Source organism: Balaenoptera ricei, chromosome 18, assembly GCF_028023285.1.
Source record: "Balaenoptera ricei isolate mBalRic1 chromosome 18, mBalRic1.hap2, whole genome shotgun sequence".
NCBI classification, from domain to species: Eukaryota; Metazoa; Chordata; class Mammalia; order Artiodactyla; family Balaenopteridae; genus Balaenoptera; species Balaenoptera ricei.
In genome coordinates this window covers 75,506,217-75,532,007 of record NC_082656.1, presented here as the reverse complement: position 1 = coordinate 75,532,007, position 25,791 = coordinate 75,506,217, and the positions used below count along the sequence as shown (strand labels likewise).

At 40.8% G+C, this 25,791-nt stretch overlaps 1 protein-coding gene across 6 annotated transcripts; it reads right to left on the bottom strand.

The window, feature by feature from the left end:
- Positions 1-132: 132 nt before the first annotated feature.
- On the bottom strand, positions 133-25,773 carry BIVM (basic, immunoglobulin-like variable motif containing). Of its 6 annotated transcripts, none has more exons than XM_059902872.1 (10): positions 25,382-25,773; positions 19,165-19,765; positions 15,611-15,740; positions 13,024-13,119; positions 12,625-12,729; positions 12,312-12,406; positions 5,533-5,665; positions 3,741-3,827; positions 2,692-2,788; positions 133-1,839 (listed from the first exon to the last, which is right to left on the bottom strand). In XM_059902872.1, the coding sequence occupies exons 2-10, from the start codon at positions 19,640-19,642 to the stop codon at positions 1,546-1,548; spliced, it is 1,515 nt and encodes a 504-aa protein (XP_059758855.1). In that variant the 5' UTR covers positions 19,643-19,765; positions 25,382-25,773; the 3' UTR covers positions 133-1,545. The 6 variants fall into 6 exon arrangements, with proteins under 6 accessions (XP_059758855.1, XP_059758860.1, XP_059758858.1 ...); XM_059902877.1 differs by having other exon boundaries at positions 3,741-3,824; XM_059902875.1 differs by lacking the exon at positions 25,382-25,773 and adding an exon at positions 24,937-25,158.
- Between the last annotated feature and the right edge of the window lie 18 nt (positions 25,774-25,791).

Genomic DNA, 25,791 nt, shown 5'->3' with positions numbered 1-25,791 from the left:
GTCTCACTGATCATAAAAGTCAGATAGATGTTTCTTATACTACTTACACAGAATTGACAAATTGTCATGTACTTCAAACAAGATTATAAGGGTACTCCCTTCTTAAAACAAAGGTTCAAAACATTCTCATGATTAAAAGTAGAAAACAAAACTTTATTGATGAAAACTTCTTAAAAGTCCCAGTATGAAGTAACAAAATCAACAACCTACACATCTTTCAGTCCTTTGCATTTCAAGCAAAATATTCTCTTCAGAAAAATGCCCATTTCATAATATATATCCCCTTCTGTAGGCTAGGCATGTCTGGGTGGATAAATGGATATAAAATTCAAAAGAGAAGAAAATGAAAATATTTTAAAAATAAAAATCTGAACTTTCTCCTTGAGGTGTATTGCGATATGGTTACCAGCATATTCAGCACCTTGTAATAATCAAGTTACTGATTTGAGTCCCAGAACAGCCCCTGAAATGAAAGAACAAGAGATCCTAGTTGTTTGTGAGTCACAGGTTGGCAGCAGAAGAAAAACTGACAGCAACTGGAGAGGAGCTCAAATACATGAAATCCACACTTTCTGAACTATTTCACACTCACTTCAAGCAGCTAATTGTCTACATGTTTTTAAAAAGGAAAGAGCTCTCTGGAATACGGATAGTTGCCCTCTGAGTGATGGGGCATTCCTAACGCATCCTTAATGCCGTTGTCAACATATGACTCCATATTGGGGGACCAGTCAAATATCAGATCTCATCTCACAGGTTACCTTGGGTATAGAAACTTCAGATGCCACTTGTTCTTTTATTCTATCCCTAAAGCAAGGTTTATGGTAGACTTACGAGTCTTTCAAGACCTAAAGTTCTTGTCAGTATTTGACAGTAACATACCAAGAAAGTCAAGAGTATCTGAATCGATGCACTAAGTCACCCATCTGCACCAATAGAAAAGATCAGTATCTTCAGTCTTTTCTCTTTTGCCTCTTTATTGAGAATCCTGAGAAAGTTGATCAGGAAAAAAATGAGGCAGGCAAGATACCGCTACAAGTAAAAGAATTTCTAAACTCACTAAGTCATCTTAAATGAGCTTTAACCACTAGAGAAAAACTAGAAATCAACAGCCCCAATTTTTTTGGGCAGATAGTTAGTAACTTACATTTTGAGCTTGGGAACAAAACTGCAACAAATATCTGGGGGGGGTCAAGTCATAAGAAATCACTTCATGCGTAAGTATTTCAAATCATGATGCTATTGAGTGAAATTGTGTTTGATTTGTTTATGTGTAATTTTATTGGACTTTGTGAAACTGTCCAGAATGTTTATATACTCTTAACTTTTAAGAGGACAAAAAAAAATCTGTGCTTATCTGTTTATATATCTGAAATCACCCATCATAATCATATACAAGCTTATTTACTGGAGAAACTACAAGGTTATGTGTTGTACCACAAGATATGCTCCTATTTAATACAGACTTAAAATCTTGTACTGCCTTAATGCAGTCCTGTATAGACCAGCTGCGAGAATAACACAAGTCGTCAGTACGCAGCATGGTCAGTCATTCCCATCGTAATCACTGTAACCCTGGTAACCACTGTTCCGTCTCTCATGGATACTTGACATCTTTTTCCATGTCGAGTCCTGATGGAAACTAGCACTAAAAGACCGGCCCAGACGCCCGTGCTGCTTCTTGGAGATATTGTCCTCACTCTCAGATTTGGCAATTCCCTGGGCATGTGTTGAAGGTTGTGATTCTTGCCTAATGGTTCCAAATGGAAAGTTCCAAAGGCCAAATCTTTGCCAGTTAAGTCTCTGGAATGCTATGATGCAATGCAAATTTCCTCCAACCTGAGAGAAAAAAAAATGTTGGGTTCAGAAAATGATAGGAAATTAATTATACTAATATGTGGGTTCCCATGAATTCCCTTATTTTTCCCCCTTCACCTGCATCAGAACAGTGCTGATCCTTTGAGACATCATCAGATCACATTATCCTGCATCTTTCCTGACCAGCTGCCTTTACAAAAATATAACAATGCCCATAGGAGGCAAAACTCCTTCCCCCCATATGCCTGTCTACCACTCTCACACGCTGTACCCGCCCAAGTTGACTAATCCAAACACCAAGATCATTCCTCTTCCTCTCCCTCCTACGCATTCTTCATATGATAGTAGGATAATATGGATGGGATGTCTACTCAATCCACAGAACATACCATTCCCTGAGAACCGCCCCCAGCAGCCTTGTTGGTACACATGGTTCTGCCCCATGGCCACAGTTAATCGCCCTGGGAGTGAACACCTGACCCAAGCTGGGCCAAGACTACAGGACTGGACTGGAGGCATGCCAGCCTTAGTCTCGACCGTTCATCTGAAAGGGAGACCTAAGTTGAAAGACGATCTTCGCGAAGTAAATAGGCAAATAGACGGCTAAGAACAACACAACTCCCAAGAGAATAAGACAGACTAGCTCCCTGGCCCCTGCTGACATTCTCTTGCGTGGTACCCGTCCCTCCTGAATACAGGCTAGACTTCTTGCCCTTTCCTTTTAAAGATACCCCTGTGTCCTTAAAGTAATTTTCACGTTTCTGTCTAAAATGGTCTGAACTGGGTTTCTGTTACTTACAACTTAGAGTGCTGGGTAAAATAACTGCATTTTGGCCAGTTGAGAAATACTTTCAAATACGATGGTGTTCTTACCTTCTTTGTTTTTCGATACTGCAGCCCCCTCTCTAAGTGCCGGATATCTAGATATTCTGGATTTTGAGTGTTTAGATCAGTAACAATATCTGCCCACCTATTGTTAAGGAAGGATAAAGCACAGTTTTCTTTAAGTTCAAAATACTATTGTAATGGAACTTTTCACATGAGCAATTTGCTACAAAAGCACCATGGCAATAATTCTCTTATCACAGGATTGTTGCATCCAATAAGCTTTCATAAATCCTTGTTTTTTTGACAATTCTGTTTATCCAACTATTGCCAAGGTTAAAAATGGTTACCGTGCATATGAAATAACTATATATCAGCCTGTTAGATGACATCCTGCAGGGTAACATAGAAACATTCCATATTTCCTTTTTAATTGGAGTCAAGTACATTTTCAAAAGATTTATTAGTTAATATGTCTTTACTCACAAACAACATGATTGATTGTATAGGAAATCCAAAACAATTTGTAACTGCTTTGGATTGCAAAACTATTACTAAAACTAATAAGTGAATTTGGTAAAGATGCAAGATTTAAGGCCTATATAGAAAAATCCATTGTATTTTTGTACACTAACAGAAAATAATTGGGAAATGAAATGTTTTAAAAATCAATTTGCAAGAACAATATTCAATATCTTGTAATAACCTATAATGGAAAATAATCTGAAAAAAAGAAAAAAAATATATATATATAACTGAATCCCTTTGCAGTACACCCGAAACTAACACAACATTGTTAATCAACTATACTTCAATTAAATCAATTTACAATAGCATCAAAAAATATACACACTTAGGGAAAATTTCAACAAAATACATATAAAACTCTATGCTAAAAATACAAAACATTGCTGAGAGAAACTAAAGCTCTAATTAAGTGGAGACATAGTGTATGTTCACAATGGGAAGACTCCATATTGTTCAGATGTAATTCTCCCCAAACTAAACTGGATTCTACGGATTCTACTCTAATCAAAATTCCAACAGGCTTTTTAGCAGAAATCGAAAAAAGGGGGAGAGGGAAGGAGTTAACATACTTTTTGCAGTGAATAGCAGGATGTTTTCTACTTGATTCTCCAATTAAGATCCAATATTCTACTTCTTGTGGTGAGAGGGGGCCCCTGCTAAATATAAAATACATTCATAGTAACCTTCATAAAGTCATTCACCCTTGAAAATACTGCTTCAATTATACACTGATAAAAGATACACTGAAGTTTATGCATAGACAGCAATCATCAACACTAGAATAGATATTGGAGTTTAGGCTTGAACAAATATCTGAAGGCCATTAAAGAGAAAGCATAAATTAAATTTAGGTTTAGATCCCCTCTTACAAAATATAGGGCTAAAAATGTTGAAATATACCACCTGTCAGCATTTAGGAGGAAAAAAAAAAAAAATCCTAGCATTCTACCCACCAGTACCCTTAAGCTACACTTCTTCTTTCACTTTGCATTCAAAAAGTTTCAAAAGGCATCCTAAAAATAAAACCCGAAAGCAGCAATACACCTGTGGAACTTTTAAACATACTGACGCCCTAATCCCACCCCTGGAAACTCTAATTCAAGTAGGTGTAGGGGGGAGCACAGGGAAGTATTTACGCAGCTGTAAAAGCATCTCAGGTGGTTCTTAGGTTCAGGCAGAGGTGAAGAGCTCTCCTCTAAAGGGGGCCAAGTAGGAGCACCTACTTCTTCACGTTTTACATTTGACAGGTGTCTGGAGTAAGGTGAAGTTGCAGGATCAAACTATAGAAAAACACCACAATAAACCCCACAGCCAGAGAGATGAATAGAACACTTCAGCATCTGGAGACACACCATGGTTTTCCTCTTGCTCCTCGTTCACAAAAATACAACGTCCAGCTTCCCCACCCAAAGGCCGCATGGCCTCCAGCCTCAAAGAACCCATCCTACCCCAGATGACCAAGCCACGTTCTCCCAGCCTGACCTTCAGCCCTCGCTGAGAAAGCAGTGCTGCCTGTTCCTCCTTCTCCTTCACCAATGCCACCCACCCAGATAGAACAAACCAGAACTCAGCTGGGTGAGGACAACTGTACCTATCAGTCAACACTTCTACTCAGAGTACTCATGGCTTCCGTTTTCAACATCCTCAAATAGGACACTTCTTCCTCTGCTTTCAGCTACCCTGGCATTACCTCAACCCATCACTAAGAAAACTTGCTAAGGAGGAAAAAAAGTACTAACATTCAGTCACCCTCTCTTATTTACAGGCTGTCTCTTCTAAAACAATACAAGTTTACCTGGAAGTAGACGTACATAGTTAATAAGATAGAAGCTTTGGATCAACAAAGGAACAAATATAACCATTAGGGGAACGTGGTTCCTGATGTTAGAAATAAAAATTGGCTGCAGGCTTCCTAGTAGCCAGGACAAAAGGGGAACCCTGATAAATTTCATGTTATTCACCATAAGAAAGGAAACGCTTTTTAATGTACTCAGTTGCGACAGTCTTCTTGACACTAGATTCCACAATACATTTTCCCTGTGGGATCCTGGATGAGATCACTGAGACATAATATGTAAAGTCCTTTGCGGCCGTTTTATAATAAACATAAAAGTGATTTGTCAAATGGCTTTCTCTTATCATGACTCTAACAATAGTATCTAAGTGGAAATGTAAAAGCACAATTAACCAAACACAATTCTGCAGAAGATTAAGCTACTGTGTTTAAAAGACTAGTCTTAGTTGATGTAAGGAAAGCAAATCACCAAGTCTTCCAGTGTCTAATCAACCAAATATTTCTTAAATGCTTTCTACAACGTATTTTCCTGGTGGAGTATCCACATAAAATACAGAAATGCTTACCTGAATGCTTTATTAGCTTTAACAGGGGTTGCTTCAAAGCCAATTGGACAAAAATAATGATTTTGGCAATGGTAGATATAAGCTAACGATTCATCTTTCAATCCGTGAGTTAACTTTGACAAGGCCCCGGAAGCTACAAAAAACAAAAACAAACCAACTGAGGGACCATAAAGCACTATCTATGCTTTATACAAACAACTAGTTAAGGACTCAAAGACAGAAAAGACATTACTTGGAACACATGGACATTGCTGGGGAAAAACAATGAAAAGCTATCGAAAGGTTAAAAAATAATTAATGGATTTCAGTTTTACCCTTTAGACTGAAATTCAGGCAAACTGAATAGCAAACTAAAAAACTGAAAGTCCTTGCTTACCCAAACCTTCAAATAGCATAAATGCTTGTCTGCAAAATTTAATTACCATATAAAACCTAATACCTAGTGTATATAGCAATGGTCTCAACTTCTCTGGTTGTACACATCTGTCACTTGAAATTTCTGAGTAAGCATGCCCATTATAAGCATGTTTGTTTATAAGCTTTGTACATATACTACTGTACTAATATGTCTTTATAAAAGATACACAAAAAGTAGAAATTTTTAATTAGATTAAAATATAAACATTCTAATACATTCTTCCCATACCACAATGATCACCTTGCAGCTGCCATAATGCAGACATCCCAATTTGAAGACCACTGAGGTATATGGATAAATATAAATTCCAAACAAGTTCCAAAAATGAAAACTTTTCCCCACTAACACACACTTCAATCCCTTCTACAAAAGTCACACAAACCAGAGGAAAGACTTTCAGAAGCCAAGTGATAAGAACATCTTAAGAGACGGGCTGGTAGTACCACAGCAACCTCTTAATAACCGCTTCTCCTTGTATATTTCCCATGGCTGCATATATTACTTATGAAGTAATTTCAAAAGTATTACCATAAGAAACGAGTTTTCACCAGCACTAAATACTTAAAGCCATTAACTGAGGTTTCATTAACTTGCATCTCCTGGAAGACACTAAATTATTCATGAACAAATAGCCTATTAAAACTGGAAATCCTAAAAATGGTTGAAGTCGACAAAAGCTTGCAAGTTATGGTTTTTCTGATTGACTTTCTGGCCACTGAAATAGCTGAAGACCAAAAATGGCAGGTCAACGGCTGTAGAAGAGTCAAGGAGGCGGGACCCCGCCCCGACTTCTGCAGACACACACAATTTGTGAGTTCCATGGAGACAGTAATATTTCTGTCTTAAACCCTTTCTCCAAGGTTTCAGCTCGGCCTTCCCCACAGATTTTTACTTCATGGCGTACCGCCAGAGCATACCTGCACACAAGGCAATCTTTTCTACTAAAATCTCTATTTCATAAGGATAAATAAGTCTTTCTGCTGTTTTGGGTTGAGTTCCCCAGACGAGTTAAAAACTGACATCCAAGGGCAGCTCTAAATGAAGAATGATAAGACCTAAAATTCAGAAGATGGTCAATATTTCATTTCCATAGTTGAACTTGATTGTAGAGATGTTTCAGGATAGTAAGCGAATGTAAATAGACAGATTTAGACTCCTCATAAATTCAGTAAATACTAAAGATATTTATACACATAAGTGGTTTAGGAAGAACTCTTGAAATCTTTTTAAAACTGTGAAAATGCCAAGTAAAAAGTTACCCGAAATAACTAAAACTTTTTAATGAAAGAACTTTATTGTAACTTCCTAATGGGAATTTTTAAGTATTTCACACTTTCCTCCTTAAGTCAAATGTAACACAAAACAGCTGATTACAGTGATTATGCATAGTAGTCACATAAATATACTAGAATATATTCAGGGGCAAATGAGATAGGTATGAACGTTTGCTCTCATTAATATTCACAGTATTTCATCTGCTACAAATACTCTTTGACAAAGTCCTAGTTTTCTAGAGGACAGAGGTGGTTTTTCTTCTTTGGAGTAATTATCACGCTCCTCAAGAATGTTTCTTCTTCTTACTTCAAGGTACATGACAACATTCTGATGGATTTAGATTAGGAATCAGCGAACTTTTTCCTAAAGGGCCAGTTAGTAAATGTTGGAGGTTTGTGGATCACGGTCACTATGCATACTACTCAACTCTGCCACTGTAGCTGAAAGCAGCCACAGACAAAAGCAGCCAAAGGCCATGTGTAAGCAGATGGATATGTCTTTGTGTCAATAAAACTTTATTCACAAAATGGGCTGCTGGCTCATGGGCTGTTGTTTGCAGACCTCTAATTTAGATCAATAATTTTCAAACATATTTTGACATGGAATCCCTTCTGCAAGGGAAGTTTACATGCCAGCCCAGTCCATAACAGGGATCAAAGCAGAGTTGCTGTGGCCAAAAAGGAGGTATAGGGAATCTAGGTGCCCACCCCTTGCCCCCCACCAGCCCGAGGCACTGCCATAGAATTCCCAGGACTCAACTGAGCACAGATGGAAATTTGCGCACTGAATTTCCTATCAATGGAAGGAAATTCCTATCTGAATTTCCTATCAATGGAAGACCACACTCTTTATAAAGAAGCTGAATAGCATCTCTTTAGAAAGACTACAGCAGTAGTTCTCAAACCAGAGCACAAAGGGCTTGTTAAGTAACAGATTGCTGGTACCTATCCCCTCGGTAACTGACGCAGTAGGTCTGGGGTGGGGACCAAGAATTTGCGTGTCTAACAAGTTACCAGGTGATGCTGATATTCATCCAGGGGCCACATTTTGAGAATCACTGGTCTAAGATTAAGAGGAAAATTTCATTTAACTCAACTCAGGAAGTAAATTATGAGCATCTACTAACTACAACAGGAACCACAGGGAAACAAAAGATAAGGAATGCACAGTACCTCAAGCTGCCCTCGTAAAACAAGTAACTTTGACATAGGGTGGAAAAGGACAGTGCCACAAAAAAAGGGTGTAATTCAAAGGAGAAAGAGCACATCAGGTTTGAGGAACCAAGAAGGGGGTGGCATCCAAGACAGAACATAATCAAGTGGCAGCATTTCAGCAATCCAGACAGAGGCAAGAGCATGAGGAGAAAACAGAACCACTGCAGGGGAGGGATGTAATCAGGGAACAGCGTGTAGTCCAGACCAGAATGTAGGGCACGATAGTTAGTGTAGAGAGGCCTACAGTAGGGCACCCCCAGAATTTCAGGATAAGGTCAGAAAAAGATCACCCTCTGAAATAAAAGACAGTAAAGACAATATTTAATACATTAAGGTAGTCATCCAAGAAAGTGATTCTATTTAGGAGAAGACATATAAATGTGTTACAGATGGAAACTAAATTCAGAACGACGTTGAGTCTAGACCAGAGTATATCGAAAAATCTGAAACTTAAGCGACAAAGCAACCACTACCAAACGCAGAGCCATGATGTGCATGGTGTAGAGAAAGCAGAACAAACTAGAATTAGCCAGCCTGCTGTACTCTGAAGAACAGTATATGTCCTGAGCGGCCGAGAGAATCCTGGTGCTTTTGATAGTGTATTTCTCACTCTCAGTTAATATATTAACATTCTAACATTTTTTGAGCTTGTTTAGTATCAGTCCGTTTTGTAAAGCCTTATCATCTATAGAAGAACTCCAGAGAGCTCTAAAGGAACTTATTAGGATGTATTTTTATACCCTCAAAGACAAGGACCAGATTGTGTAACCCAGCAACATAGTATCATCCTGCAAGGCTCCTACTCCCTTGACATCTTTTAAATCCAACTGGTACGTGGAGGACAGCAGGGAAAGACCAATCTGTTCTTGCCTGGAATGATGCTAAGGCGTTTACGCTTTAAGCAAGCACTGGAGAGCTCCCAAAGTAAAAAGGGATATGTTAGCACCGCACGTCGAAAAAATTTATCCAGCCTTGTGTCTAATATGAACTGGAGAAAACCAGAGGACGAGGAAAACAGAATCTGAATGCACAGTCCATCCAAGATGCATTAAGACACTGTAGTTAACTGGTAGCAGTGGCCAGGGTGAGGGTATACATGAGTTATGTCAGGATAGGGCAGAGGTGGATATTCTTGGTTAAGCAAATATAAGAAGTTACAATATCTACCAGAAGAATAAAAATGAAATACATGAATATTAGTGTAATTTTCAAGCTAGGTATTAAAAACAAATGAATCTAGACATCCTTGGTAGCTAAGCGAACCAACAGTTTGAAGTTACTCAAATAATAATAATAATAATAATAATAATAATACAATAATAATAATACAATAATAGGAAGTGAATAATAAATGAACCAATAGTTTGAAGCTAACATTGGCAGCTTCTGGCACAAACTTTTATTATGAGTAATTACATCTCTAAAAAAAATACTTCAACTCATATTCACAGTCAAATCTGTTAATTTTTTCAAAATCCCTGGATTTTGTCTTTATTCCATGAGTGAGCTCAGTTTACATTTCCTGAAGGCCCACTGGAAATAAGCATGTCAATCAGCAAATAGGGAGTTACGAAAGAAGCGTAGTCCCCAGGACAACTTAAAGCCTGTTGTGGAAAACAGGCCTGATATTCCTTAAGAATAATCTAAACAACAACAACAACAACAAAAGATACAAAGTATTTTTTTAAATGCACACTAACAACTGGCAATGGTTTTCACTACTGAATATCCCAGAGACAAATGAGAAAAGCCTATCTCTGCAACTCTTTCTTCTACAATGAGAGGGAACAGAAAAGACTTCTGCTTGACACAGGTAATACTCTCCCAATTCTGAACACAATCAGAAGTCCCAGGGTCACACGTGCAAGGTCAGGGGGCATCAAAGGGCTATTGAGGGCACTCCCTATGGTGAAGGAGATGGGCAGACACGTTAAAAAGATGCAATGTAATATAAGGCTGCACACGCCAAATGCTAAACAACAGACGCAAATAATCAGAACTACAGGACTTAAGAGAAATCCGAGCATCAGAGATAAGGCAGGGCTTGCAAGGGACCACTGATTCTTGAAGCGGAAGACAAGAATATTCCAAGGGGGAAGCAGATCAAATATCCTTCAGGAAACACACGTAGACAAAGAGACAGTGAGGAGTCAAGGATTGTAATAGGGACAATGAAAACAGGAATCACACTGGGAAAATGTAGTATTGAAATTTATTTAAAGAAATTACGGCAGCCATTTCTCTCCCCCTCCCAAAAAAAGAGGGGGGAGAGAGAGAGAGCTTGTTTATCCTATTACTCGAAGGAAAAAGACTGACGTATGTTGGAAAGTATATTCTTTCTTAGTTTCTAATTGCCTGATCAATTACTGAGAGAGATTGTGTTGACAGCCTCACTGGAAACAAACAAAAAAAATTACACACCATATAAAGCCGCCCTTCCCACGAAGACAGGCCCCCCTGCAAATGCACAGAGTTCAGTTAGGAAGAATAAAAGCTAACATTTATTGAGTCCTTACTCTGTGTCAAGCAAGGTGTCAAGTGTATTACAAATATGTCTCCTTTTACCTTCACAGGGACCCCATGGGGTGGCTCAGTAAGTGAGTGTTTAAGTGCCTTGTTCAAGGTCACAAAACCAGTACGTGCAGAAACCAACATATGAACTCCAAGTTTGCCTGACTCACAACCAACTTGATAGACCTGCTAAAGGTCAACAGAAATATACCCTATTCTTTGTTCACTCCTTGATTTTGATAAACCATATACCCTCTGTGCTGACAGACTCCCTGCTTGACCAAACTTCAGTTAGGCATCTCTGAGCCCTCTCCTCAGCTAGGCTTGGATCTTGGGCTTCTGTGTCCATCCTTGCTGAATCCAGTTTTAGCAAATATCCTGCTGAAATCAGTTTAGAGAGAATCCCCCCACCCTGGATACCTGATCAAGGACGTCACCCTTCACCCTTGGTCTGCCTGTTATAAGAATCCTGTTAGACCAATTTAGCAAGATTCCCCACAGCCCCACCTTGATGTCTCCTCTTAATAACTTTCCATCCACGGAACCGCTCACTTTGGGAGTTGGCTATAAATTCCCAGCTGTCTTTGTTGTATTCAGGGTTGAGCCAGATCTCTCTCCCATATCCCAGTTCTGCGTTACAACAGTCTTCAGTAAAGTCTTCCTTACCCTTTTAACAAGTGTCAGAATAAAATTTTCTTTAACACTGTATTGTAGGTTTCTGATTGTAAAGTCGAAAGATGACTGTGAAATTTTAAAAATGGAAATTGTCAAATATTGCAAATTATTTAACTAGCGCACAACTAAAACAATCCTTAGGATCGACTCCAAAACTCTCTGTTATAATCAAGACCCTTCTAAAATAGAACTTTGTCCCTTTCATAGTCCATTGTCCTGTTGTTATATGTTATTATGCAGGTCTGACATCAAATATTCTAAAATCCTTGCTTTCCCTTTTAGGAAGAGCAACTGCAAATTCCACGCTGCTTCCTGAAAGGGTTTTAGTAGCAGGCAAGTAAGAGCATGCGTGCACACACACACACACACACACACACACATACACACACACACACACAAACACCATGGACCCAAACGATACAATGTGCTAAAGTAGTGTTTATGACATGCCTTGAAGCTTTAAAAGTTCTTCATGCAAAGATGAAAAGAGTTAAAATATTAAACTGTATATTGAAAAGTGCCCTACATATTACTATTATCTATTATGATTTCCCCTTGGATGAAGAGTGATAGACTGTATTTAGGATTTACATCATGTGCCTTGAATCAAAACAAAACCAATCTTCAAGATGGATCCTAAAGTGTGTGTGTGTGTGTGTGTGTAAATCTTCTATATATTTACTTACCAGTTTCTCCAGCTGTTTTATTCTTCCCATGAGGCTTATATAGAACATACGAGCATCCTTTTACGTGGAAGTGGTCGTTAATTTGTCTAAACCATCTGAAAATAACAAGAAGACTCGCTCATAGCAACAGTCCCATAACAAAGAAGGCACTATTCCAATTCCAGAGAAATTCAGGCAGAGCCCAAGTCCGGCATATCTACCAGAGGTTGGGCCCAAACAGCTGGATGCATGGTTTACTATCAATGCACATCTACAGCATTATTATTTTGCAGAACTAGAAATAAGGTATTGCTTCTAAGCGAGGGCTTCATACCTCATAAGTGTCGTATTTCCGGTGAAAGGGCCGAACCTAATATCCTCAAACGGGGGTTGAAAACCCAAAATATGTAAAGCTTCTTCTTGGGTGATAGCTGGAAGACTATGAAAGAAATATTGCCTTTCATTTCACAATTCCAATCATAGGCAAATATAACCTGTCTCAATGTCACTGTGTCTGTCTGATTTGCAAACAATTTTAGTAGTATTTTTCATTTTTATCTTATCAAAAATAATGCATGCACATATTTTTAGCTAAAAGGTTTAAAACAAAATACGGCAGTTTTTCCCCAATTTATGAAAAATCTGTTCTTAAAAATCTTCCATTATAGAAAAAGCAACACCAAATAACTTTTGAATTTGGAGTTGAGGGGTACCACTAAATTAACATACTTACCTTCCAGCTCCCATTGTGCTATATAAGAAATTCCAACAAGAAATTAATGAGGAGATACCACAAGAAGTCTTATACTGTGGTCGGCTTATGCAGTACCTGAGAAAATAAAAGAATGTTTTCACTTGAATGAATACAAAATATGCATACAGAAGTAGAACACTCATGGCAACTGAGTGTGTTACATAATGAAAACTTTGATCATTTAAACCACCAATGTAAAATCGTTATTCATTTAAAGTATTTTCATATTTATTCAACACATTATAAATGCATAATGACAATAAATCATGCATTTTAAGAATGATGGCTAAGTATGACTAACTGTTAGTTAAAGTGGATGTTACCCAAGCCAATGGAAAAAAATTAAAGGTATATAAATTTAGACACCAACTATTAAAATTTCGATGTAAACTCCTAGTTGAGCTACACATATGATTATTTGCAACTTCAGTTGTAGTTCTTTATACAGTCTGGATATTAACCCCTTATCAGATATGTGATCTGCAAATGTTTTCTCCCACTTTGTAGGTTGCCTTTTCACTTTGTTGATTATTTCCTTTGACGCACAGAAGTGTTTAAGTTTGATGTAGTCCCATTGGTTTATTTTTTCTTTTGTTACCTGTGCTTTTGGCATCATACCCCAGAAATCACTGCCAAATCCAATGTCATGAAGTTTTTCCCCTATGTTTTCTTCTAGGAGTTTTATAGTTTTAGGTCCTACATTTATGTCTTTAATCGATTTTGAGTTATTTTTTGTGTATGATGTGAAGAAAAGGTCTAGCTTCATTCTTTCACATGTGGGTATCCACTTCTCCCAGCACCATTTTCTGAAGAGACTGTCCCTTCCCCATCCTGTGGTCTGAGCACCCTTGCAGAAGATTATTTGCCTGTTTACGTGAATGTCTATTTCTGAGCTCTATTCTGTTCCACTAGTCTATATGCCTGTCTTTATGCCAGTACCACACTGTCTTAGTTACTGTAGCTTTGTAATATGTTTTGAAATCAGGAAGTGTGTGGCCTGTGTTGCCCTCCTGCAATCACCACCCTCCCTGTAATTCACTAGAGGCAGTGTCCTCAGCTGGTATCTAGGGGATAAGCTGGAATCTTGGTGGCAATCAGCACAATGTTTCCTTCTGCAACCTTCTCTGCATTTCTGTAGTGCTAATCTGGATCTCCACAAAGAACTCAGATTCTTCCCCACTGACTCAATGGCTCATACCCTTAGATCTAACCAAAGAGTCACCAAACAGCTTGGGGTCGTCCATGAACTTTAAAGAAACCTGCATTGTTTGAGGCCAGCAGAAAAAAAAGAAAGAACATGGACTTTGGAGTCCAACTCTCTTCAGTTTCAATACCACATCTGCGTATTTGCCATGTGACGTTGAGTAAGTTTCTTAGCTTCTCTGAGCCTCGCTCCAGACAGGCTGATCTACTCTTCATTACCAACCTGCCAGACCCTTTCCCACCATCCGTTCAAAGACCTTTAGACCCTCCATCCCCTCAGATTTCCTCTCTTAAGATCCAGCTCCTCAGTGAAGCCTTTCAGTGATCATTTCCGCCTCTCATGTTGGTTGTTTGTTCCCACCCATCATCTGACAAATTTCCTGAGATATTTTACATTTTCCACTCTTCTCAACTAGATTGGAGAACAAACACCCGTTTTGTACATCTCTATATTCTCAGCCCACAGTAAGTGGTCCTATATTTATTAAATAAGTGAAAAAAAATCTAATATTTCTAAAGCCTCACACAAAAGAATTTTTAAAACCTCAAATTATAGATCAGTAATATTTGAAAGCTATCACAAATTTAACATCTTTTTCTTTAGAATAGGAACTGTATGTTAAGGTCACCAAATAGCCCCAATTGATAAGTGAAAGATCTTCTTATTAAAAGAATGGCAGTTAGTAAAGGCAGAAGAAATGAAAGAATTTTGAAATTTCACCATTTTATAATAGGATTCAGGCAGGGGTCTTCAATGGGTCTGGCTGAAACCGCTAGGTGAAAAGTTGATGGTTACCTAGATGTTAACCCAATGCCACCGTCACCCCACTGGTTACTTGACAGTTCCAGAAGAAAAAAGGGAACTTGACGATGTGGGCTAAGGCTCTTGCCACCTCCTTAATCCAGTAATCACTCTTAGGATCTCTAATATCGGATGACCAGACACCATGTACCTTCTGATGGGATATAAGGATGAAGGCCACAGGGTCACCTAGGCAGTATTCTTGCCCAAAATGTTCAACCAGAATCTAATGAAGTCTTTATATCTAACTTCCGGTTTATAAGGACTGAGGTTATATGAGTAATTTAGACCACCAGCAGGAAAGGAATCACACAAATTGGGGAAGAATCAGATAGGGAATGTTCTAGTTCAAAAGAGATTTATGGGCTACAACAAGCAAACACAATATGTGGTTCATGGTGGGTCCCACTCTGAACAACCAAGTGTGAAGACATTTTCGGAAAAATCTGGGAAATCTGAATTTAGCCTGGAAATGAGATGCTAAGGAAATATTGTTAACTTCATTAGGTATGACAGTGGTACTGTGGTTAGGTAAGAAAAAGGTCAATTTTTAGAGATTACCATCGTCTGAGGTCTAATACTTTCCGCTGCTTAATATCTTCAAGAGGAGAATACTGAGGCCACTCCCTTTGATGTCTTCTTCCTTTCTTGTCTGAAGTTTTTTTCTTGGAAATTTGCTTCTTTCCATTGCCTAGAATACAAGAGTATAAAATGAAGTCAAATGAAGTAAGATGCCAAGGCAATACAATTAATTATGTAACAAAATATAAAAGTAACTAGGTCTAAAAATGCTATTTGCAAACATATTGAAGAAATACATGTATCTTCAAGAATACGCCCCTGCCTTAAAGAGAGAGAGAGAATAAAAACACATTTAAACAACCATGAATGTTATTTCCTATCAGGTTCTTATATTCCGATTCCTGAGCTAGCTACTTAGCTAGTAAAAGAATCAATCACAAAATGTTTAGCCACATCTAGAAAATAAAATTACCAACAGTAAAATATTTAACTAGACCACTTTCCAGAAAATGAATCCTTTCTATAAAACAATAAAGCCACATTAATGTAACTCTGTTGAGAAAGTAAAAGCAGTAGATCCAGTAATCTGATGATGTGATATTTAAAAATAGTTCCAGGCCTACAGAGACCACAAAATGGATTAAGAATGATGCACATAAGTACATTATTAAAATGCAACTTTAGCACCAGGAGCCAGAATGGAAAACAAAGTCTCCTTTCTGTGTGCAAGTATGTACACATGTGTGGGCACGTGCACACACACACACACACCACACACATTCACCAAAAAACACACAAGACAAATAACAGTGGTTACCTACAGGGGGAGGGGAAATTGGGAGCCACACAAAAGGGCAGGCAAAAGTGAAAGTGAGACTTTACACTTAATATTTATACTTTTTTATTTCCACCTAATGGATCACCCAGTCAAAAAATTATATAAATTAAAATATTATTAAATAACATCCAAGCCTCATTTCACTAAAACACCATTAACATTTCAGATAGCTACGTGCACTTTAAAATCTCTCACACATATCATATTTTACACAAAATAAATCTGTTACAAAAATTAAATAAAAGCTAATATTTCATTTTTATGAGTTAGTCATAAATTATAAAACATAGATTATATAGATATATGCCTAGAAAACAAACATGGAAAAGGATCCACTTTATTCATTCTACAATGAAACAATTTGGTGCCCAAAACCAGCTGGAACCAACAAGGACCTACTGTATAGCACGTGGAACTATATTTAACATTTTGTAATAACCTATTAAGGGAAAAGAATCTGAAAAAAAAAAAAATATATATATATATATATATACACATATGTATAACTGAATCACTGTGCTGTACGCCTGAAACTAACATGACATAGTAAATCAACTATACTCCAACTTTAAAAAATACATTAAAAAAACCCCAGCTGGACCTCAGAAACTGTTGTCACACAGGGAATTTCTCTAATTTTTGTAAAATGGCATAATATTGAACTCTAGAAAAATCAAGAAGCAAGGATTTTTTTCCCCCTTCCCTTTAGTTATTCTTCCTAAGTCTTCACAGAAACACAAAGTTTCTCCCAGAGCTGAACAACCACTGGCAAACGTGAGCAAAATCTCATTCTGGCAAATTTCTTTCACTAATAAAATAAATCCTAGTGAGTGAGAAGATGGATGCCACTGGAATCTTCAAACATAACCTTTGCATTTTGAGAGCTTTGAACAAATCTAAGAGTGCTGTAAAACACAAGTATTGTAATAAGTACTCAGTAGTTTAGAAACGGTTAATAAGGTGGCTTGAATAACATACTATTTCATGGTTTTGCAGTGACATGAATCATATTTCTCAATTAGATATCTAGTTTTGGGGCTTCCCTGGTGGCACAGTGGTTAAGAATCCGCCTGTCAATGCAGGTGACACGGGTTCGAGCCCTGGTCCGGTAAGATCCCACATGCCGCGGAGCAACTAAGCCCGTGCGCCACAACTACTGAGCCTGCGCTCTAGAGCCCGCGAGTCACAACTACTGAAGCCCACGTGCCTAGAGTCCGTGCTCCGCAACAAGAGAAGCCACTGCAGTGGGAAGCCCGCGCACCGCAACGAAGAGTAGCCCCCGCTCACCGCAAGTAGAGAAAGCCCGTGCACAGCAACAAAGACCCAACGCAGCCAAAAATAATAAATAAATTAAATAAATAAATTTTAAAAAATAAATAAACGGACAACTCCATAATCATAATTAGAGATTTTTAATACCCCTCTGAAAACCCCTCAAGAAACAGGAAGAGAGAATACTTCCAAACATGTCTTAGGAGACCTGCACAGACATTATGAAAAAAAAAATTTATAGACCAATCACCCACAAATAGAGACACAAAGTGAAATACCCCGACACCGCGAGAATTACAAATTTACACCACATTCTGTGAAACAAGTTGATTTTGCAAATGAATGAGTAGACAGAGGTTTTACAAAACTATCAGAGAAGCCTAGAAGTAAAGTGCAAACCTGACTTCTGCCTCTTTCTAGCTGTGCAGTTGTGCCCAAGCAATGTATCCCCTCTATGCCTCCATTTCTTCACCCATAAAATGAAGACAACAGTACCTACCTCACAAAATTCCTGTCTTACTGTGAGTTCCAAAGAAAAAAGTGAAGAGCGTTAGTATGTGCTCCAGAACCACCACATTGTAATTGTGAAGATTGTACACTGCACCCTCTTAAACTGTGCAGTGCACAACCTACTCAGTGGTACCTGGAGACCCTGTTGAGTGTTCAAAAATTGTTAACAACAGAAAAGCCAAAATGTTATGTAGTAAAAAAGAAAACTAGATATTTATTTAATTTTATTTATTTATTTATTTTGGCTGCGTTGGGTCTTCATTGCTGCACACAGGCTTTCTCTAGTTGCGGCGAGCGGGGGCTACTCTAGGTTGCGGTGCGCGGGCTTCTCATTGCAGTGGCTTCTCTTGTTGTGGAGCACGAGCTCTAGGCACGCGGGCTTCAGTAGTTGTGGCACGCAGGCTCAGTAGTCGTGGCTCGCGGGCTCTAGAGCGCAGGCTCAGTAGTTGTGGTGCACGGGCTTAGTTGCTCCGCGGCATGTGGGATCTTCCCGAACTAGGGCTCGAACCCGTGTCCCTTGCATTGGCAGGCAGATTCTTTTTTTTTTTTTTTTTGGCAGGCAGATTCTTAACCACTGTGCCACCAGGGAAGCCCCAAAACTAGATATCTAATTGAGAAATATGATTCATGTCACTGCAAAACCATGAAATAGTATGTTATTCTAGCCACCGCATTAACCATTTCTAAACTACTGAGTACTTGTCTAGAATACTTGTGTTTTACGGCACTCTTAGATTTGTTCAAAGCTCTCAAAATGCAAAGGTTATGTTTGAAGTTTCCAGTGGCAACACATTAGTGAACTAAATGTCCTATGCCCAAGGTTATTTTGTTAACTATGTCGACAAACAACATGATAGCAATGTGCCTTGTTTGGTATCAAAAAAAGAAAATCTGTTTGAAGGCAAGTTTAAACAAGATATATTGATTGTTTTCTCCTTATTTTCACATGAGAACATCATGGCTCCTTCCTTACCTGATTTGTGTTTCAAATTCGTGGTCACTCCATCAAATTCAGATTTGTCAATTTCCCACGCAAGAGGTAGCTTGCCCAGGCTGTTGGATAAGTTTTCCAAGCTATTTTCTTCATTGTAGATGATTTCCGATGTACTGGTCGGGATGCCAATGTAACCTGAGGAATTATTTCCAGCAGATAAAGAGGTACTATTGGGGAGGCAAGAAGAGCGGGTTGGATTTGGAGTTTTGTAGATTGAGGTCGCCTGGTTGAGAAAGGCATAGTCTGAACAGATGGCATAAATTTTCTCCCGAGTGTGGGTCACTGGACAGCTCCATGGATAATGACCATCTCCTTTGGGACCCAAGGGTTCTCCCGAGGCACGAGTGCAGAAAGATTGTACGGCACCTTGTAGATTCTCTTCGGGAGACCTTCTCTCAGATTTGCACTCACCATTTCCAGAATCATTTGTCCTTTCTGCTTCTGCAACGTTAGGCATTGAATGCAACTATAAAAGTTCTGTTATGAGGAAGAGGTTGCAACTCTTTCTATTTCTTGAAAAACAGCTGTGACAATTGTTTACAGCATTCTACAAAAACGTGAGCGCTGCAAAAATGGGCTCCTAAGAAAAGAGGGAGGAGAAAGAAAGATCAACAATCCACTAGACATTACAAAAACACTAAAAAATATTTTAAGTGTTTCATATGCCTTCATTCAATAAATATTTTACAACTACTATATGCTTAAGTCATGATCACTTACCATCTGTCTTGTTAAAAATTATTTTTAAACGATGCTTTAGGATAATAAAAAAGACAAGTAACTCAATTTAAAGATGGGCAAAATATCTGAATAGTCATTTCTCCAAAGACGGTGTAGAAATAGTCAAGAAGCACATAAAAAGATGTTTGGCATCAATAGCCATCATGGAAATGCAGTCCAAAACCACAATAAGATACCACCTCACATTGACCAGGGTGACTCGAATCAAACAGATTAACAATAAGGATCGAACAGGATGTGGAGAAATTGGAACCCTCTTACACTGCTGGTGGGAATGCAAAATTGTCCAGTGACTTTGGAAAACGGGTCCTTGAACATTATACGTAGAGTTACCATATGATCCAGCAATTTCACTCCTAGGAATATATCTAAGAGAAATGAAGACATATGCCCACAAAATGTTCATAGCAGCACTACTCGGAATAGCTAAAAAATGGAAACAACCCAATGTCCATCAATAGATGACTGGATAAATAAGATGTGGTCTATCCATACAATGGGACGTTATTGAGCAATAAGAAGAAATGAAGTACTGATCCATGTTACAACATGGATGAACCTTGAAAGCATTATGCTGAGTGAAAGAAGCCAGTTACAAAGGACCAGAAAGTGTTTAACTCCACTTCCATGAAATGTTCAGAATAGGCAAATCTATAGGGACAAAAATTAGATTAGTGATTACCTAGGGCTGGGAGGTAAAAGGGGATTGGGAGTGATGGGGTTTCTTTTTGGAGTAATGAAAATATTCTCTAACTGACTGTGATGATGAATGCACAACCTTGTGAATATACTGAAAGCCATTGAACTGAACACTTTTAATAGGTGAATTGCATGGTGTATGAATTATATCTCAATAAAGCTGTGCATGCATCACCACAATCAAGTTATAGCTAGTAGTAATTAACTTCTGATCAGTCTCAGGAAAAACTGAGTTTCAAGTGTACACTGATGCTTTTGGGGAAGTAAACAAAGAAAACTTTAATAGCAACCAAGGGCATTTGAGGAAGCTGAAGATTTACACAAAAGGAAGACCTTGGTGAATCAAACCATTATAGGTGGTGTGGGAGACCCCCTGAAGCAGGTGCCAGGCAGAGTGAGCCCACTTCCCAGGGCTCCCACGATGGAGCGGCACTTAATAGATAAAACCCACCCTGGGTGACCAGTTTGACTTTGACCAGTTAATCTCTCTGCCCATTCACTTACTTAAAAATTTAGAAGTGAGAATCATTTTCCCAGGTTACAGGAAAATGATTATATAAAACCCATCCTATAAACACTGAATAACAAAAACCTATGACTAAGGCAATAAGAAATAACAGAAGATGATTCCCACAAGAGACCTGGAGTCTGTGAGGAGAAACCAGTAAAGGTACTGCATGTCCTTCGTGGAATTTATGGACCAGAGCTCCATACAAGGAGGCCTCCACACGTCCTAGGAAAGATTTTATTTTCTTTCTTTTGAAGGAATGCTTCCTCTCTAGTCAAACCTTCAGGCAGTGATTTTTTTTTAGGACTCTGTGCAGAGTTTATAGTTATTTGCAGGAGTAGGGCTGGCTTGGTGGGAGTTTCACCACCAAACATGGAACCTTTAGTGGTTTCACTTTGGAAACTTTCCTTTGCTTTTTGGTCAAGGAGTAGGTAGCGTAGATCTCTAGACAGGAAGCTTTGATGCTTTCTCCTTCTTCCTCATTTCCGGATGTGATGGTGATGGTGGAGGAAGATTCGAAGAGAAGCTCCGTTTGTACAGGTCAAACTCTGGGCTTCTCTGATTCTTAGCAGATGTCCTAGCAAAGCATTTTCTTTTTTTTTTTTTTAATTTTATTGAAGTATAGTTGATTTACAATGTTGTGTTAATTTCTGCTGTACAGCAGAGTGACTCAGATAGATATATACATTTATATCTTTTTTCATATTCTTTTCCATTATTGTTTATCACAGGATATTGAATATAGTTCCCTGTTAGCAAAGCATTTTCTACTTGTTTTCTGTTATCCTCATGCCTTTCACCAAAAGCCAGAGTGCTGGATAGAGGGAGGTCTTATTTCTGGCATTGGGGTTGCATGGGTGGGTTGCAGCAGGGTGGGGCATGAAACAGAGCATGTGGTCATGGTGAGGTGCAGTGAACAAAGCCTGAGGGGGCTAGTCTGGTGCGGGGGAGACAGAAATGTTCCAGGCCCTGCCCTGTTATCTCTTCATCTCAGGCTTAGCTTCTACTTTGACAGAGCTTCCTTCCTCACATTAAATAGAATTTTGCCTGTGGTACCAACTCTCTGTGCAGCAGCCTGGGGGTGTTTGAAGGATGCTAACTTGGAACATATATAGGAGAATATTCTTATCAGAAACCTAGGGAAAGGGAAGTCACTGCATTTGTGTATAAAAGGTAGGGCGGAGCTTCCTGGAAGCTAAAGACAAGAAAAAACATAGCACTTGATTAATAAAAGGTTTAACAGTCTGGTTTTGCTTGTTTGTGTTTGGAGTTTGTTTGCTTTTAAATAATGGTCACTAACAAGACTGATCTCTTTGGTTGCACTTTCACCAAAAAAAAAAGCAAAGCTCATAAACAAAAGTGCATATTGATTGTCATATTGATTGTCAATAAAAGCTAATAGTAAACTTGGAGTGGTATGAAAACTTTCTCATTTGAACCACTGCTTATGGAAACTTCTCTTTGAAAAACTGTCATATTTATACATTTTTCACCTGAGCGAAACAAATTACAGAAAAAGATTGCAAAATACCAAAAGATATCACACAGAAAAGGAAAATTATCCAAACCCCATGACCTAAACACTGCTGATGTTGATTTCCTTTCCTTATTATCTGTCTGACCCATGTCTTTTCTCCCCACGACAGCGACAGTTCCATGAGGCCAAGGGCGCTGGTGTTATTGTATCCTCACGCGTGAAGTAAGCACAAGTTATTACTGATTACAGAATCGTTATGGAGGTCAATTGCTGTAGTAGGTTGCAATTACAGCCTCAGGAAATGCCAAGGTACAGAGGGGCAGCTTGTCCCTCTTAGTTTGTCCCATTTAGGCCTGCAGCTCTCATGGTTTTGTCACATCTTGTATCTCCTTTTGTCCCTATTTTTATAAACCATTTCCACTCCTAGTTCCCCGCCCACTCCCGTGCATTGACATTTCTAACCTGACCTGTGCCTAGATATTGGAAAGTAAAGTTTGTACACATACATGATCATATAACTCCCCTGCCTAAAACCCTCTGCTCTTAGAACAAGCAGCCAACTCCTTACCGGGCTGTGATCTCTCTCTTTACCTCCACCTCACTCTCCTCTCCCCACGGACCACCTTTCCCTTCTCTGAATGCTGTCTACTCCTTCTTCCCCACCTTTATTTAGTTAATTCCCATTATCCTTCAGATATCAGCTCAAATGTCACTTTCTGGGGGGATGATTTCTTTGCTCCTCCAACCAAGCCAGGTCACCCTGTACAGACTCAGTACCTCGTTCACAGGTCTTACCAGGGTGCAATTCTACATTGTGTGTTAGTGTGTTTACATGATGAATGTCTGTCTCCTGCAAGTCTGGTTTTCCTGCCTACTGTATCCCCAGGGCAATTTGTAGAAGTCTCATCAACAGATATTTTTAAGTCCCTGCACCATGCTGGGTATTACTGTAAGCCAGGGATTAGGAACCTAGATTCAGGAGGCCACCAGGAGTGGCCTTAGCAATCAAGAGCTGGAGTTCTAGCCGAGGGCACTCTTTTTCTCCTTCCTGGTTCTCATCTGTGAGAACTGAGGTTCCCTAATCCAGTAAACGACGTCATGCTGTATGAAGATTTACTAATAAAAGTGATTGCAGGACCTAAGCTCAATGACTTAATGATTTATTCATAAAATCATATCACAAGCAACAGAAGTACTGTTTAACTCTGTGCAAAAGAAATTTTATAAAATGGCCAGCTTTAAATGCACCGCTGCAGTAACGATCTTTAAGTCCCTGGAAGGAACTGCTCTGTAAAATAAACATTTGTAAATCCAATGTTCATGGCCTGGGTTACACTCTCTTTTCTGGTTAGATTCTTAAATCCTTATTTTTAAGCATCAAGTTTGCTTAGAGAACTAAACATCTTAAAAAGTCTCTTCAGTAAAGCCTTCCACGTATGACAACTATTATGATCTGTATTCTGCACGGAAGGCCGCTGAGACGCAGGAGCAGGTAAGGACTTACTAAGGATGGAATATTCTTCCGAGGGCCAGACGCACTAAACCTCAGCAGGTCTGATCTCGGTCCTTCCCCTCCAGACCCCTCCCCACGCCCTCCACGCCCCTTCCGCGGTCAGACCTGAGCCCCTTCCCAGGCAGAGGGGCCGGCCTCCGAAGGATACCGGGGGTCCTCCCGCACTCCGGCCAGCGTCGAGCCCAGGCTCCCGGGCAGGCGAGCGGAGGGCCCTCCGCCCTTCTCTGCGAAGCTCGCGGCGCCTGGAGGCCCCCAGGATGAAGGCGACAATCGCGCAGGCCCGTCCCCGCCGCGCGGAGCCGCTGTGTGCGGAGGCGGCGCGGGCGGAGAGGAAGGAGCGCGCCGGCGCCCCCTGCCCGCGCCGCTCGGCGGTCCCGGCGCCTTCGCGGGCCGCGCGTCCCCGGGTCCCCGCAGCGAGGCCTCCGGGCCCCTCCTCCCGCCCTCCGCCCGGCGGGAAGCCGGAGTTCTCGGCGTCGCGGAGCGGGCAGAGGCCGGCGGGGTGTCCGCCTCCTACCCGCCCGGGGGCCCGGGGACGCGCGGGTGCTCAGGGCGCCTGGGGGGGGGGGGGAATGGGACGCGGGCAGATCACTGTTCCCGGGAGAAGAGGGAGCCCCCGATTCGAGCTTTTGAATGCACGAGTTGATAGCATTACTAATGACAATTGCCGAAAAGGAAACAGTAAAGAAAACCCCCGCCCAGGCCCGCTTTGGCTGGCGGTTCTACCGGCCCATCAGAGTTTGGGGGGGCAGCAGAAAAGGTCGAGAGAAGGGGGGAAGGGGAGGAGGAGGCTCCCGGTACGATTTCGGAGCTGACCGTGACCCCTCCTGCGACCGCGCTGGCCCCGGGCGGGCGTGCAGGGGCAAGGGGACGGCCACCGCGCGTTCCGGTCCCGGGCCCTGCCGAGCGTGGCGTGGAGACTGCCGCCGGGCGGGAGCCACCGGTATCCCCGCGGTCCCTCCAAATCGGGCTTTGTTCCCGAGAGGACTCGTCCTTTCTCTCCCGGACCCTTCCCTCCACCCTGCGGCCCAGCTCTTCACCCCACTTCTTCCCCGGAGGACGGGTCCCCACGCACTGGCGTCCACTCGGATGGCCACCGGGCACCGGAGAGGCCAGGACCCCCCGGCGTGCAGGCTGCGTTGGCGACGCAGAGAGCAGGTGGGCGGCGGCAGGCCTGGCCCGCGGCGCTCCAGTGCCCGGCGGAGGGCGCAGCGCACAGTCGCCGGCGGCCACCTCGGCCCCTGCCCACAGCCCGATGTACCTCTGGCCTGTCCGGTGGGGTCGGGTCTCTGCGGCCGCGGCGGAGCCCGGCACCGGTCCCGGATCACAGCTTCCAGTGCTTGGCCCGCGACGCGCCTCCGGTTACCCTGGGGCTGGCGTCTCTCGTCCCATCGGAGCGCGCGGGGACAGCGCCCTGACGGCTGTGCCGGGCGACCGATCGTCAGATATCATTGACAACACCTTCCTTTCATCGTGTTTTATACCTGCCCTCTGCACGTGCGGGGGACAGAGTGACAATTTTTTTAAAAAATCTTAGCTGTGCCTCCAGGCCCGCGTGCCCCTCTATTGGACAGCTACTATTTATTTGTCCCCTGCAAGCGGTGACGGCAAAGTAAATAAACAAGTGAGAGATGGTAAAACCTGGCGGGATTTCCGCTAGTCCTGTCGCGA

What these genes read in the sequence shown, in the direction of transcription:
- BIVM (XM_059902872.1), bottom strand. Translation starts at nt 19,642, where the DNA reads ATGCCTAACGTTGCAGAAGCAGAAAGGACAAATGATTCTGGAAATGGT. An exon ending in AGCACAATGGGAGCTGGAAG is followed by an intron (nt 12,730 to 13,023) that starts GTAAGTATGTTA and finishes TTTCTTTCATAG; the next exon opens with TCTTCCAGCTATCACCCAAG. An exon ending in TAAAACAGCTGGAGAAACTG is followed by an intron (nt 5,666 to 12,311) that starts GTAAGTAAATAT and finishes TGTTTTTTGTAG; the next exon opens with CTTCCGGGGCCTTGTCAAAG.